General features: G+C 53.6%; 5 protein-coding genes across 5 annotated transcripts; 1 reads left to right on the top strand and 4 right to left on the bottom strand.

The window, feature by feature from the left end:
* Positions 1-629: 629 nt before the first annotated feature.
* QC763_501815 (uncharacterized protein) lies at positions 630-1,769 on the top strand (the record flags this gene model as incomplete). The annotated part of the gene is made up of 1 exon (XM_062912774.1): positions 630-1,769. One exon carries the CDS (start codon positions 630-632, stop codon positions 1,767-1,769), a length of 1,140 nt encoding a protein of 379 aa, XP_062763867.1.
* Positions 1,770-5,710: 3,941 nt separating this feature from the next.
* QC763_501820 (uncharacterized protein) lies at positions 5,711-7,497 on the bottom strand. Its single transcript, XM_062912775.1, has 3 exons — positions 6,932-7,497; positions 6,284-6,861; positions 5,711-6,210 (listed from the first exon to the last, which is right to left on the bottom strand). The coding sequence occupies exons 1-3, from the start codon at positions 7,286-7,288 to the stop codon at positions 5,715-5,717; spliced, it is 1,431 nt and encodes a 476-aa protein (XP_062763866.1). The 5' UTR covers positions 7,289-7,497; the 3' UTR covers positions 5,711-5,714.
* A 1,170-nt stretch (positions 7,498-8,667) lies between these two features.
* On the bottom strand, positions 8,668-9,977 carry QC763_0080290 (uncharacterized protein; the record flags this gene model as incomplete). Its single annotated transcript, XM_062906090.1, has 5 exons — positions 8,668-8,955; positions 9,047-9,282; positions 9,356-9,530; positions 9,747-9,832; positions 9,899-9,977. The coding sequence occupies 5 exons, from the start codon at positions 9,975-9,977 to the stop codon at positions 8,668-8,670; spliced, it is 864 nt and encodes a 287-aa protein (XP_062763865.1).
* A 6-nt stretch (positions 9,978-9,983) lies between these two features.
* QC763_0080280 (uncharacterized protein) lies at positions 9,984-10,543 on the bottom strand (the record flags this gene model as incomplete). Its single annotated transcript, XM_062906089.1, has 2 exons — positions 9,984-10,081; positions 10,327-10,543. The coding sequence occupies 2 exons, from the start codon at positions 10,541-10,543 to the stop codon at positions 9,984-9,986; spliced, it is 315 nt and encodes a 104-aa protein (XP_062763864.1).
* A 1,585-nt stretch (positions 10,544-12,128) lies between these two features.
* On the bottom strand, positions 12,129-12,914 carry QC763_501850 (uncharacterized protein; the record flags this gene model as incomplete). The annotated part of the gene is made up of 1 exon (XM_062912776.1): positions 12,129-12,914. The coding sequence occupies one exon, from the start codon at positions 12,912-12,914 to the stop codon at positions 12,129-12,131; it is 786 nt and encodes a 261-aa protein (XP_062763863.1).
* Positions 12,915-13,070: the final 156 nt, after the last annotated feature.

Below are 13,070 nucleotides of genomic sequence, written 5' to 3'. Positions count from 1 at the left end.
AGAATTGGTTGCCCCTGTGCTATTGTCAGGCATGACACCCATATTTTGCGCCAGTCATCTAATCATCAGCCCCAATGAGCACATGGAGGCCCGTATTCGCCCTTATTTCATGGCACATCTTGGCGATGGCCCTCACGTTGCTTCCTCAAAAGTGCGTATGACTTCTTCCGCACAGTAACTAATCAACCATGGTTAGCGGCCGTAGATCAGAGCTCTGAATAGCATCATGTGGGCTCTCGCTTGCCAATGGGAGGACTGTTGTGATCAGGAAACAGTGACCCCACAAATTGAACCGAGAGCAGACAAGAGCAGCATGACAGTCATGGGCCGGTTTATTGGCTGAAACCAGTAATGTCAGACGCAAAATGAATGTTGTGTAGTCATGCTCGTGAGGCCCGAGGAGCGGTAGTCACTGTAGGAGCTGTGAGTGAGATGGTCGGACTTGCTGTCGTGAGCTCTTGGCCATGTTGGCCCTTGGAAAAGAGGACATACCAGGAACTGGGTGACAAAGTATAAGAAGCAGAAATGCCCCGTCAAGCAAACAGGGAGCTGTGTAGAAATCGGGCACCAGCCCATCAGGCATCGTACCATACTCTTCCATCATCAGAACTGGGAAGTTCTACCCGAATATGGACTCAACTACTGTCGCCGTTGAGGTATCTCGCCAGGAGGATACCTTCGTCAAGGTATTCGACGACGACTCCAAGGAGTTCTGGCACGAAACCACCCTTCTCACTTTCATAAAACTGCTGCAGAGTAGCGGGTACAGCAACCAGGATATCGAGATTCATAGTAAATGGTATACACCTCTTCTTCGTTTATTACCATCCTTCTATCGCTGGGCTCGACTGACGAGAGACTCGACCAGGTACAACCGCTTCATCATCCCTGCCCTGGGCGGCCGTCCCCAGCCCGGCAAAAAGCCCCTTTTCAACGCCCGCATCACGGCCGATGGCTCCCCCATGGAGCTGAGCGTCAACTTTAAAGAGACCTCTAACGTCCGCACCGTACGATTCACCATTGAGGCCACCGGCCCCGAAGCTGGTACGCCGACCGACCCTTACAATCAGGAACAGACCACCCGCCTCCTCCACGACATGACCAAGTCAATCCCCAGCATCCATCTCGGCCAGTACAACACGTTCATTCGGAGCCTCTTCCTCCCCGCCTCGACCGCCCCTTCCCTCCTTCCCAAAGTTCCCCATGAAACCCCCCTCTCCCAAGCCTGGGTGGCTTTTGACCTGGCTCACGGGGGAGACATCATGGCAAAGGTGTACTTCATGCCCTTCCTCAAATGGCTTCACACTGCCTCCTCCCCGTCAGCCGCCGTCTCGACCAAGGACATCATCTTCGACATTGCCCGCCAGTGCGACGGACCCTATGGCAGTTACAACCACCCCATCGCTCTGCTTGACTCGTATCTTTTGCTCCTTCTCTTCGGGGCCGTCCCGGCCAACAGTGGAAATGGTCGCCATCAATTGCATCGACTCTCCTTCTGCTCGAATCAAGTGTTATCTCCGTACCGGCGTGACAACCCTCCAGCAGGCAAAAGATGCAATGACGCTTGGGGGGAGGACCGAGACGGAGGATACCGAGGCCATGCTGAACCTGCTGGGGGAGCTCTGGAGTGTGTTATTCCGGCCCAAGATCGGTGCCGGCGAGGATATCGAGACAAAGTCTGTCTTGTTCGAGGGAGCGTACTGTCATTTGGCGGTGGAGATGAGGCCTGGCTTCCCTGGCTCGGTCGAGAAAGTTGCATATTCCTGTGAACAAAGTCGAGGGGGGGGGTGAGTGATGAGATCATTTGCGCTGGGCTGGGGGAGTGGTTCGCAAACAGAGGTCATGGTGTGTTTGGTGGGGGTTATCGGAAGGAATTGGGGGGAGACTTTGTAAGTGGCTGCCTGTTGTTGGAAGTTGAAGAGGAACGAGTGAACTGACAGGAGTGGGAACAGTGAGAACGTTGAGGGCACGCATACCTTTGTGTCGTTTACTTACACCAAGAAAACAGGCGTGTACATGAGCATTTAGTACTCTCCTCAGACACACGTGGGGTCGGATTCGAATGGGGAGTCTTTGGAAGACAATGGAGGGGTAGTGCAAAGAGATGTCTGGGAGGGGTACGACGATCTTGTTCGGGGTGTGCTCCATGGGAAGGAATGAGAACAACCACTGACACGTGCTGTCACTGCCACTTGTCACCATCATTTTTGCACTGAAACGGTGCATTTCCGAATCTTGCGAGAAACTGTCCTATTAGGAAGAAAGTTTAGTTCATGCCTTCCGGCACCTTGTTCGATGGTAGAGGCTTACAGGAGGGTAGGAAAATGCAGTTAGCCTTGTGAGTTGGCCATTGTATGCTGATATGTTTGGTGTCTGGGCGCGGGGATATTGCCTGGACGTGGACAGGTCTGGATCGCCTGACGAAGTGCTTTGAGACATGGTCAGATCGTCCTGAGACTGTGATCTGGAACTTTGACGAATGTCATTTGTTGCTGACTTCTATACCGCTCCAAGATATAGTGATGTGTATGTGTGCCTTATTTGAAGCGGGAGATCTAGCACACTCTATAAGCCGCGTTGGCAGAGGGTAGCAAGACCACACGACTGCGATCACTGTACTCGAACCACGAACAATGGCGGAATTCTACCCCGGAGGACCTGGTGGCTCTGCCAGATCTACTCTTGTGATTATCCATGTTTCATATGCTTGAAGTCGCGATATGGGACGGATTATATGAAATCCCTCGTGGTACCACTCACTGTAGGCCATGGCCGCAGTGTCTTCACGACCCTACCTAGAGGTGGAACGGGATGATAATAGGGGCGCCCGGACTTACCTTCTGACACTTGCGCTTGCTGTAATTTGGTGGTATGGTTGTAGGTCACTGTGAGACAGATACTGGACATCACACTGTTACCCGCATTCGGAGCTGGGCCTCCAGCATGCTGTTGCCATCTCCTTCATTCATGTGGAGGCTTGCTAACATACACCAAGGACTCAAGACCAACAAACAGCCCCCATCTCTGAGGATTTAGACAAGGTTTGGATTCAAGATTCGTGCAGCGAAATACCAATTAAAAGGACCAACTACCTCAATAACTACCTGGGTACGTAGGCACATATTGTCATTAGCAACTTCCACTTCTTCGAAGCCATTCAAAAGCCAAACACTCATTCTTCCATCGCTCTAGCCGACCCCTACCACCCCTCATTGAGTCATTGCCTGCGAAAACCCCGGGCAAAATATACTTCAGCGTGTTTTTCTCCTTCCCGGATTTCATTTTCCTTGCGACATCATCTGCGGCTCTTGCTTGACGCTTTGGGTATGCGACTTTGGAGCTGGTGGGATTTTTGGTGGAGGTGGAGGATGTCGATGCTGCTTGGGTACCGGCTGGGACTGGAGGCTCTGGGTATCTATCTTCGGGGCTGGAGAACTTTTCGGTGGAGGAGGTCGATGCTGTTTGGATGTAGGTACTGGCTGAAACCGGAGGCTTTGGGTATCTATATCTGGAGCCGGAGAACTATTCGCTGGAGAATTTCGCTGCTGTTTGATGTCCGGCTGAGACTGGAGGCTTTGGGTGTGCGTATTCAGAGTTGGTCAACTGTTGCGTAGAGGACGTCGCTGCTGTTTGGATACCGGCTCATGAGGTTGGAGGTAGGTTCTGTAGATGGTGTCGCTGCTGTTGGGGGCCCGAGGGGTCTCGCTTGACAGGGCGGTTGTTTTGCAGCATGGTAATCTATGGTGGATTCGCCTTGTCGTTTGTATTTGTGGTTGATATATAAATTTCCTTAGTAAAAGCCTGGCTTGCAACTGGGCTCTCAAAACCGTTGGAGTCACAGTAGCAGGTAAGGTAGGCAGATATATATATCTGTACACGATGGGTCTCTTCAATGGACTGTGCTGCGTCACGCCGGTAACACAGTACTTGGAATCGAACTACGAAATGACCCATGCCAGGCGCCCAGATGACCTTACAGAGCCGCACAGACTCCACTCTGGGTTCATGTTACTGGGTAATCAGACCACACAGTGTTGCAGGCTTAACTGATGGCGCTTTGCCGACCGCTATCAGCTGTCTGTCTCCTGGTTAAGACTGAAGTAAACATGTTGGTCAAGATAAAGTGATCCAACCTCGGCCAGTCTTGCCACGGAGAATGTCATGATCACTCAATGTCACAAGAGCAATACCTATCAGAATTTCAGGTTGACTACTTGGGTCATGACTACTCGAGAGAGATCAAGGACCTTTTTATACTGGTCACCAGGGGATAGTCATAGGACAAAATGCGTGTATCAAGTCATCAGGGACGCACTCTCGTTGTCCCACAACCAGTTGGCTCTCCATCAAAGCTCAAGCCGACCGTCACGTCCACCTTGATATTATAAGTCACAGAGCCTGTACCGTCCTGACCACCGCACGACAATAAGGATAGGGCCCAGATGCCGTTTTGATCAACTCTTTTGTAGAAAAGTGGAGTGGTTGCAACCCACCATCAAATCAAACATTCGGTGAACAATGCCAGAGATGCAATGTCATTTCTCCCCCCAGACTTGAATATTGCACATGCACATACACTACACTGACAACAAGCTGGTCCCATAAATAGCGGTTCAAGGCAGAGGCGGTAGGAAATCAACGGGCTTGCCTACGAGTACACCTGGAGCAAACCAAAGCAGGCTTACGTTGGGTTCCGTACAAGCTCCAATGGAGCTGGTAGACAAAGAACGCGCCCACGCTCATCAGCACGAGCAACTCCTACCAGACCAAAACGAGATGTGCAGCGTCGCTTATCAATGTGCTCCAGGCGCGGACCTGACGAACCCAACACCACCAAAGATGTTCCTGTCTGCGGGGTTCGCATGGCCTTTTGTCCCTACTCAAGAGGCGTGTGATGCTTTTGTGTGCTCGACCGAGCGTGGAACGGCGATAAATCTGTCTGTAGACATCCCCATGAGGTTGACAGGAGAGAACCTGGCACAACGCCAAACCCAGTATCACAAACCCCGTCCTTGCGATCTACCGGGTGGGACGTGCTTGAGGCCCAATGTGCCTAACGTCATGGTGGAAAGACATGACTACAGGTTCGTGTTTTGCAGCGTGTCGGCAACCGCAGGTAAGCCTGGTTCTAGTTATCTTCTCAAGTGACCTTCCAACTGCGAGATTTGGTACTGACACCTGTCTGGCCACGCATTTCTCTAGGCTTGTTTTGAAAGAGGCCAGCGACTGTGCGGAAGGCCAGACCGGAAGGGAGGAAAAGGAAAAAAGAGAAAGGGAAAAGGAGAGGGAGGAAGCTACAGGGGATAGCGATAAGCAAAGGGAATATGTTGTAATTGATGGGTAGAAAGATCAACAGGCCGCCAACGCTTTGATGGGCAGCGCCAAGACTTCGAACGATCTAGTATTCTCTCCCACCATAAACCTCTTGGGTAAGGTACCTCAGGCAATGTAGGTAGGTATGTATTTCAGCTGTTCTGGGTCAGCATATGCAGGCAAAAAAGGAGTGTTGTGCAAGAATAATTACCAGGTAGCGTGGTGTGTGCCGAGGTCTGTCAATGAGACCTGTTCAAAGCTTGGGGTTGCACCAGCCCCCAGCAAAGTTGACCAACAGCCTATGTATCAGGAGGACTGAGTAAATAAAAACGGACAGATAGATCGGATTCATCTTCATGTATTCTGTTTTGCTGTCTGATCGTTGCGTAGAACCCAAAGCCTTAGACTTTGGAAATCTTGAAACCCCCGGGGCACAAGGTCTGAAAAACACCATCGGCATCATACTTCTTCGCAACCTCCCGGATCCGCGCAACATTTTCCGGTCCGTAGCTCTCCAGCACCGGTTGTTCCGGGTTTGCGTAGTTGGCCGTGATCCAGGGGAGGAGCCCGTCGACCTCAGCGGCGTAAGCGCGCACCTTCTCGACATAAGCGCGCACACGCGGGTAGGCCCACGCCTCCTGCTCCGCTGTCCGAACCATGATATGTGCGCTCCAAAGCACACCGTCGACCTTGTTACGTTCCAACCCTAACATGTTACCCCCCAACTTGACCGAGTTCTGCGCGAAGGCGCGCGGCAGCGGCTGGAAGATGCACTGGGTCTGGAAGTCCTGGTCGGTGATGTGCGCCTCAAACTCAGCCGCCAGCTCCTGGTGTAGTTCTGCGGCCCGTCGGAGGATGGCCGGGTTGTTGGCAAAGGAGGAGGCAAACCAGACGCCGCTGTGGATGATGATTAGCACCGATGTACACCAGTTACCGGACTGCCTTGTAACGAAGACGAAAGTGGGCTTACTGATAGCCTGTCCCTTGGGCCGTTGCATTCAGACACTCAACGAGGGTTGTCTTCTTGTATGTCGTGAGCAACTCGGGGAACGTGAGGAACTTGTCGAAGATTGGCGGCTTCTCGACACCCGCCACGTTCGCGTACAAGCCGGCAATCACGGTGCCCGGCTTGGGCTCGAGATGGGCAATCATGAGGATCAAGTTACTGTCTGGATCCTTTTCCAGGTTGCTAGTGAAATCGACAAAGGCGTCGGCCGCCGCGGGCATGATATCTGGGGGGAGTATGACGAGCCCGCCCCAGATGGAAGCGCATGGGATTGCGGGCATGGTGTAGGAGGTGACAATACCAAAGTTATTGCCGCCGCCCTTGAGCGCCCTGAAAAGATCGCTGTACTCGCCGCTGGCGGTGGCTTTGACGATGCTTCCGTTGGCCAGGACGACTTCGTACTCAATCACATTGTCGCAGGCAAAACCGCGACGCCCCGTGAAGAGAGTGTTACCGCCGCCGAGGAGTAGTCCGCCCACGCCCACTCTAGCTTCACGGCCGCCTGCCACTGCGCGGTCGTATTTGGCGAGGTATTCATAGACCTAGCCGCAGCTGAAGTTGGCATCATCCCACACGGAGTATGAAGGGCAGGGAGAAGGAGAGAGAACAAACCTGGCCCCAACGCGCGCCTGGCCCAATGCTCACTGTCTCGTCATCGGGGTTGTACTTGATCCAGGCCAACTGACCAAGATCAATGGTGACGCCATGGTCGATGTTGTTGCTTGGCCAGAAGTTGCACCCCCCGGAGCGGACGGCGAAGGTTTGCTTTGCAGCAACCAGGGCCTTCAGTGCGTCGGCGACCTCGGTGGCTGAGGTTGGCTGTATGAAGCAAGCCGGTTTGAGCTGGGAGCTCTTGCTCCAGTATGCTTCGATTCGGGATGCATATTCTGGAGAAGTGGGAAGAAGGATTCGGTTCTGGAGTCCCGCTGCGGCGAGGCACTCGGCCTGCTGCGGTATACTTTCAATCATCTTGTCCGATTCAGCTTGTCTCGTAGTTGGACAAAAGTCCTCGGCGATACAGGACTTTCCAGGAAGGGGGTTTATCTCTTAAATCCAGGTGGGGGTAGAGTCTCGACCATGGCATCCTTTGCTCTTTCGACCGAAGTGGCACGTTAATGTCAGTGTACGGTGTAGAAGGGAGTTGGTTGATTTCATGCTGGAAGCCCTGTGTGGTTTACTCCTGATGATTGCAGCATCCCACATACATTCATTATGCACGTTGGTTTGTTGCTGCGCTTTTTCGACTGCTTGGATGCACCGGCATCCCCACCTGTGCTATTAGCCGGGCGACACCCGACAGGTCCTCTGCAGAGACCTCTGGGGTAAACCAGAGTCTGTTGGTTCTGTTCAGGCCGCCGAGCATGCAGCAAGAATGCGAGGATTTCATTCTCACATAGGGCGTCGAAGACAGTATGCGGTTATCTTACTGTTTATGTCCCAGACACCTTTGTGTGTTCTACGCCACATGGCTCTTTACACGGACAGTATGCTGATATATTGCCTGTCTACCTATTGGAAAGCTCAAGTCCAATGTAGTACAGGAGATCGCATATGACCTACCTACTCAGCCTATTACATGCCTCGGCGATTAGATCCTTCCCAGTACCTCGCTCGATTGGTGCATATCTGTTTTCACATCACTCCATGCGCTCACCGTACCTAGGCCATGCAGCAGCATCCTTGCCCGGTCATGGCGTTATAGGCAATATTGCTCGCACTCACGATGATCCGGCTCGCTATCCCACCTTGTTGGTTGCACCGATGTCCGCCTTGCTGCTGTATCACCAACACTCCTCAGTCCATGACCCCACAATGCTACCTACCCTGACGCTGACGGGCAAGAAGTGCACCAACAAACAAATTGAGACCACACTTCCAGAACTGTGGTACCCCTCCCTCACCGTTCCTGATGCGGCTCAGCCCTACCCAACCACCCAACCATCCGTTGTACGAAAACCGCGAGACGTCCCGCACCTACCCCCCTTATCCAAGCTGCCTATCCCCAGGCTGAACGTGCCGAAAGGTCGTCCGCTGTGTGCCACAGCCCTACGCAAGGCACAGACCTACCCGCCGGCAATAACACACCCGGCACTCGTGGTGCACTATGTACTTGGAAAATACGGCAGCTGCCTTCCCAGTCACCGATGGTGGCAGGCGGCGCGTGCTCCAGCCAGCTCCTGCCGCGTTCAAGCTCTGTCTAGTCTGTGTAAACTGGTACAGACTGTGGTGAGGCTGCAACACTGAATCATACAATTGTGTTATTCTCAGTTATATGCAATACCTTTAGCTGCCTACCTAGGTACACGGCATCCATCTCTCTGCCATCGCCATACCACAGCACCAGACCCTCATCTAAGCTCAAAAACAAGCGGCACCGGCCCAGCAAAAGACGTAAACCGATCCGCCTTCTCCCCCTCCATCTCGCTCCCGTCCACCCCGGGAGGATGGTAAAACCTGTACTTTTTGATGACCCGCGCAAGCGTGTACCGCATCATGCGCATGGCGAGGTGCTGCCCGATGCAGTTGTACTTGCCCAAGCTGAACGGGGCGTGGGCGGCCGCGTTGCGGACCATCTCCGGGCGCGGTGGTCCACCGGTCTGGGATGAAGGAGGAGCCCTGTTCGAAGCAATCCTCGCCTGGGTGACATTTCAAGGTTAGTTTAATATCGGTGAGATAAGGGATGGGCCGAGACTCACGCGGGGAGATGGTGTAAAGAGGAGTTAGGACTGTCGTGTGAGGCGGTATGTGCACGTCCCAGATGGTCACGCCAGTGTCGGTGGTTTTGCGGATTCCGCCGGTGGGCAGGAATGGGTGGAGGCGCATGGCCTCCTGGATGACGGCGTTGAGATGGGGGAGCTCGGCCAGGGCGTTGGTGTCGGTTAGGCATGTGTCTCCCAGCTCGGCGTGGAGCTTGTCGATGTGCTCTGGGTGCAGCACCAGCTCGTGGAGGACCGCGGCGAGGGCTTGCGCGGTTGGCTCACTATTTGACTGTGCATCAGCGGTCACTGGGCGCACAAAGGTAGAGGGAAAACTGACCTTCCCGCCAAGACGGCGAGCAGACTATCCCCCTGAGCCAAGGCCCAGCATCGACGTTGTTCTCCTTCTCCTTCTCCATGATGTAATAAGTGAGATCTCGTAGCTCCGGCGCCGGCCCCTTGGCTAGGCGTGCTTGGATCTGCTCCTGGCACCAGTCGACTGATTCGTACCAATCCTTGATCCAGAGGACCCTAGGAAGTAACTTGGTGCCGATGTGCAGGAGCCAGGGGATTGGCGTCAGGGGACCGAGGAGCACCCGGGCGTTTTTGATCTGCAGGATCATCTCGTGGGATCTCGGGTCCTCGCCCTTGAGGACCCCGAATGGGGTGCTGAAGGTGAAGTCGCCCATCAGATCAAAGGTAAACCAGAGCAGAAAGTCGGTGACATTCACGACGGCGCCGCTCTTTGCTTTCAATTCCAGCTGCTGATCTAGCTCTTCGATGTGCAACAGCACCTTTTCTTCATAATGTCTGATAGCTTGGCGGTTCAGTTAGCCGAGATCGCTAGGTATTGATTCCGTTTTTTTGAAGGGGTAGGACTAACCTTGAGGAGAGAAAGCAGGCTGCCAGTCTCGCCGCCGCCTCGAATGGACACTTCTGTCCCGTGCAGCGAACAGTGCCATTTCAGGTCATATCAGATCATAGAATTCAGCTTTGACGCAGTTGGAGTGGCGGCTTGTCATGACGTCGGGAGCCTCAGGGAGGAATACCGTGACCTCGGCAGGGCCTGAGACAAACGAAAAACGTTAGATGGTGTTTAACTTCTGAAAAGGGGGGCTTCTTGATATCAGTCCTCACAACGTCCCCATACTTTGCATTCAGCTCATGCAGGTACAGGTTGTTCTTGGAGTTTCGAGAGTACCACACATGACCCAGCTTTGTGAAGCGGGCCCAAAACGGTGCCGGGAACCCGGCACGGGTCAAGCGATGAAAGGAGATGCGATAGATGATGATGCTAGCTAGCAGTCAGACCTAGCAAGTGGCAGGCGAGTGCCTGCCCGATGATTGAAGCTTCATAGAGGATTCCGGCCAGGGTTGAGACAGCGACGAGGGCGCCGTAGGCACAGATGATTTCTGGAGCGTGAACATGCCACTCGCCACGGATGAAGAGTGTTAGGTGGATGGCAACTCCCGAAAGGGCTCCACCGGCCCAGAGGAACTCCTGGCTGGCCAGGCTATGGAAGAGCATGACGGTGTGAGATGAAAGCTTTCTGCAGAGTCGCCAGGCGTTGCGTCGAGGAGCTTGGTAGGAAGAGTAGGCTTCTCTCATGGACCGGAGAACTATAAAAGGCCTGGTGTCTATGGAGAATATGGTACTTCTGTCATGAAGACAGCCCGTTGGGCTCTTGGAAGATCATTTGAGTCATGTACAGGCACGGTAGTAAGTACATCTGCCTTACACTCGTTCTTTTACCAGAGACCGCCTTGTGGGGCAGGCCCAGTTCTGGACAGCGTTCCTTCGGCGGGTTTATCGTAGCCACCCAGGTTAACATGCCTTCCTTGATTGTTTCCGGAGCGAGATATCAACAATCATCAGTCAGCTTCATGCCGCGCCACACTCATGGCTATCTTCTTTCTGCCGTTGGGTGCCTGGGCTTAAAGTGTTTGCATCAAAGGATCGGCTCGATGTCTGGTTCTATCACCAACATTCTTGCTCCCAACGCCCCAATCGCAGAAATGAAAAAGGACGCCTATTGTGTCAGTCGGAATAGGAAAGAGCTTTATCCGAATCACGACGATCCCTTGCTAAATCCCGATGCTCTCCATTAGAGTCCCAAGCCCCGTCCATTCCAGCCACACCGTTGGACCTTCTATTGCATGTGGATTCTGTCCCACTGCGGCCCATCAGGACCCTGAGAATGGCTTCCATCGTATGGTAAGTGATCCCTAGCGCGGCATTCATTGTGCGTACGTACCATTCAGTTTTACGCACGGCAGGTGGTGCAAGTGGGTGGCGCTTGTAGCGTTTACCAGACCAACGTCGTCCAACTCCCCGATCCGATCCTCTTGGGCCTCAATTGAATCTATGCGAACCATTCACTGCATCCTTACAGTAGGCAAACAATCACGCTGATAAGCTAGGCTGGTGTGTATACAGCTCACAGACAACCTCATATATTAATGTCGTGATCTGACTGCAGAATGCAACCCTCGGGCACGGGACTACATTCAGTTGTCTTGGAAAAGAGTTGGGAATGTTTGCGGAAGACTTTCTGAGGCACACAGTCATGTAATCGGTCTCTTCCTCCCCAATCAGCCGTTTAACACTGGAAGGACCGCTGCGGCATGGGGCGCGCCGTGCCACACCTTTACACCATTTTCGAGAATCGGGCAGCCAGTCACGCGATGCTCTCCTTCTCAATATGGCAATATCTTACGTTCATGTTCGCCAGCTATCCCCAATTTGGACCTTTCGGTCCAATTCTTTTCATTTTCACCGAATGCGATTGTTATTTCCGAGCTCCTGCACGTGAAACTGCTGCTCTAGGAATTGGGTTTCATAACTTTTGGCAATAGAAGGAAATCGAAACGGCCCAGAAGCTTGCTACCGAATATCTATGTGACAACAACGATGATAATCCAAACACACCACAGTCTGCACCCACACCACCTGCATTTCCCTTCATCAACCCAAAGAGAACTAGCCAACACTAACTACATGTATGCCCCCAATCGAAACTCCCTCCCTCTGAAAAAATCCCAGCCACCATCCTGGAGTCTCCCATCCACCCACGGAACCCCCTACCTAGCTGAGGTAGCGAGTGACCAACCACCTAAGCAGTCTTGATCCCACAAGCCTTGGCACAACTATCCACCATGACAACAAAAGCACTAGGGATAATCCCCCTCAGCTGATCCAGCTGCTTCGGTCCCAAAAACGTAGGATTCCCCAAGCTCGCCGTGAGCACATTATCGGGCATGGACGAGAAAAAGGTCTGCGCAACCTGAAACCGTCCCTCATCATTGCTGTCAAACGCGGCCGAAAACACAGCCTGCTCGCACGTCGGGTTGAACTGCCAGTGCGTATGCCCCTGCGGGAACAGCATGCCGGTGTAGTTGCTCAGCGTCATGGCGACCTGGGGGACGTCCCCGACGAACGGCCCGTCCGGCTCGAGGAGAAAGGCCCCGATGAGGGTGCCACTGACCACGGTCAGGAACTCGTTCCCGCGGGGGTGGAGGTGGGGGACGTTGAGGCCGCAGGGGCCGATGAAGCCGATGGCTGCGGCGACGTTGGTGCCGATCAGGCCTGGGATGGAGTCGACGCTGCCGACGATGACGCTACCGTCTTGGGGGGCTGGGCCGTTGCTGGGGACGAACTGGAAGGAGACGTTGTTGGCGCTGCCGCCGTTGTTGGGGGGGAAGAGGACCTTCTCCTTGTCCTTGTACGAGGGGGCGAGGAGTAGCTCAGTCTGCAGGGCCTTGATCTCGGCTGGGGTAAGGGGTGTATATGTGGGGACCGAGGCGGCGGTCGTGGACGGTTTCGAGTTCGCCGCTAGGGGTGACGCCGTTGAGGTGACAGCGAGAAAGGCCATCAAGGCGATCGAGAGAAGGGAACTCATATTGTCGTTGTTTGAGTTGTATGATCTGTTCTGTTTCAATGTGCTGATTCAACCTGATGTTTTCCATGATGAGGCCGGTAGTACGGCAGCTCAGCTTCTTATAGTTTTCTTTTCCATGGTACCTAACCTGATCAAGTTGAATGTGTTTCTGCCCCC

Source organism: Podospora pseudopauciseta (assembly GCF_035222475.1).
Source record: "Podospora pseudopauciseta strain CBS 411.78 chromosome 5 map unlocalized CBS411.78m_5.2, whole genome shotgun sequence".
In the NCBI taxonomy this organism is placed as follows: Eukaryota; Fungi; Ascomycota; class Sordariomycetes; order Sordariales; family Podosporaceae; genus Podospora; species Podospora pseudopauciseta.
Note: the sequence above shows the minus strand (reverse complement) of the source record. Positions and strands in the feature narration are given on the sequence as shown.

Coding starts and splice junctions, on each gene's coding strand:
- QC763_501820 (XM_062912775.1), bottom strand. CDS start 7,288: ATGATTGAAAGTATACCGCAGCAGGCCGAGTGCCTCGCCGCAGCGGGA. Junction 6,862..6,931: donor CAGGCGCGCGTTGGGGCCAG/GTTTGTTCTCTC, acceptor AGCTGCGGCTAG/GTCTATGAATACCTCGCCAA. Junction 6,211..6,283: donor GCCCAAGGGACAGGCTATCA/GTAAGCCCACTT, acceptor CATCATCCACAG/CGGCGTCTGGTTTGCCTCCT.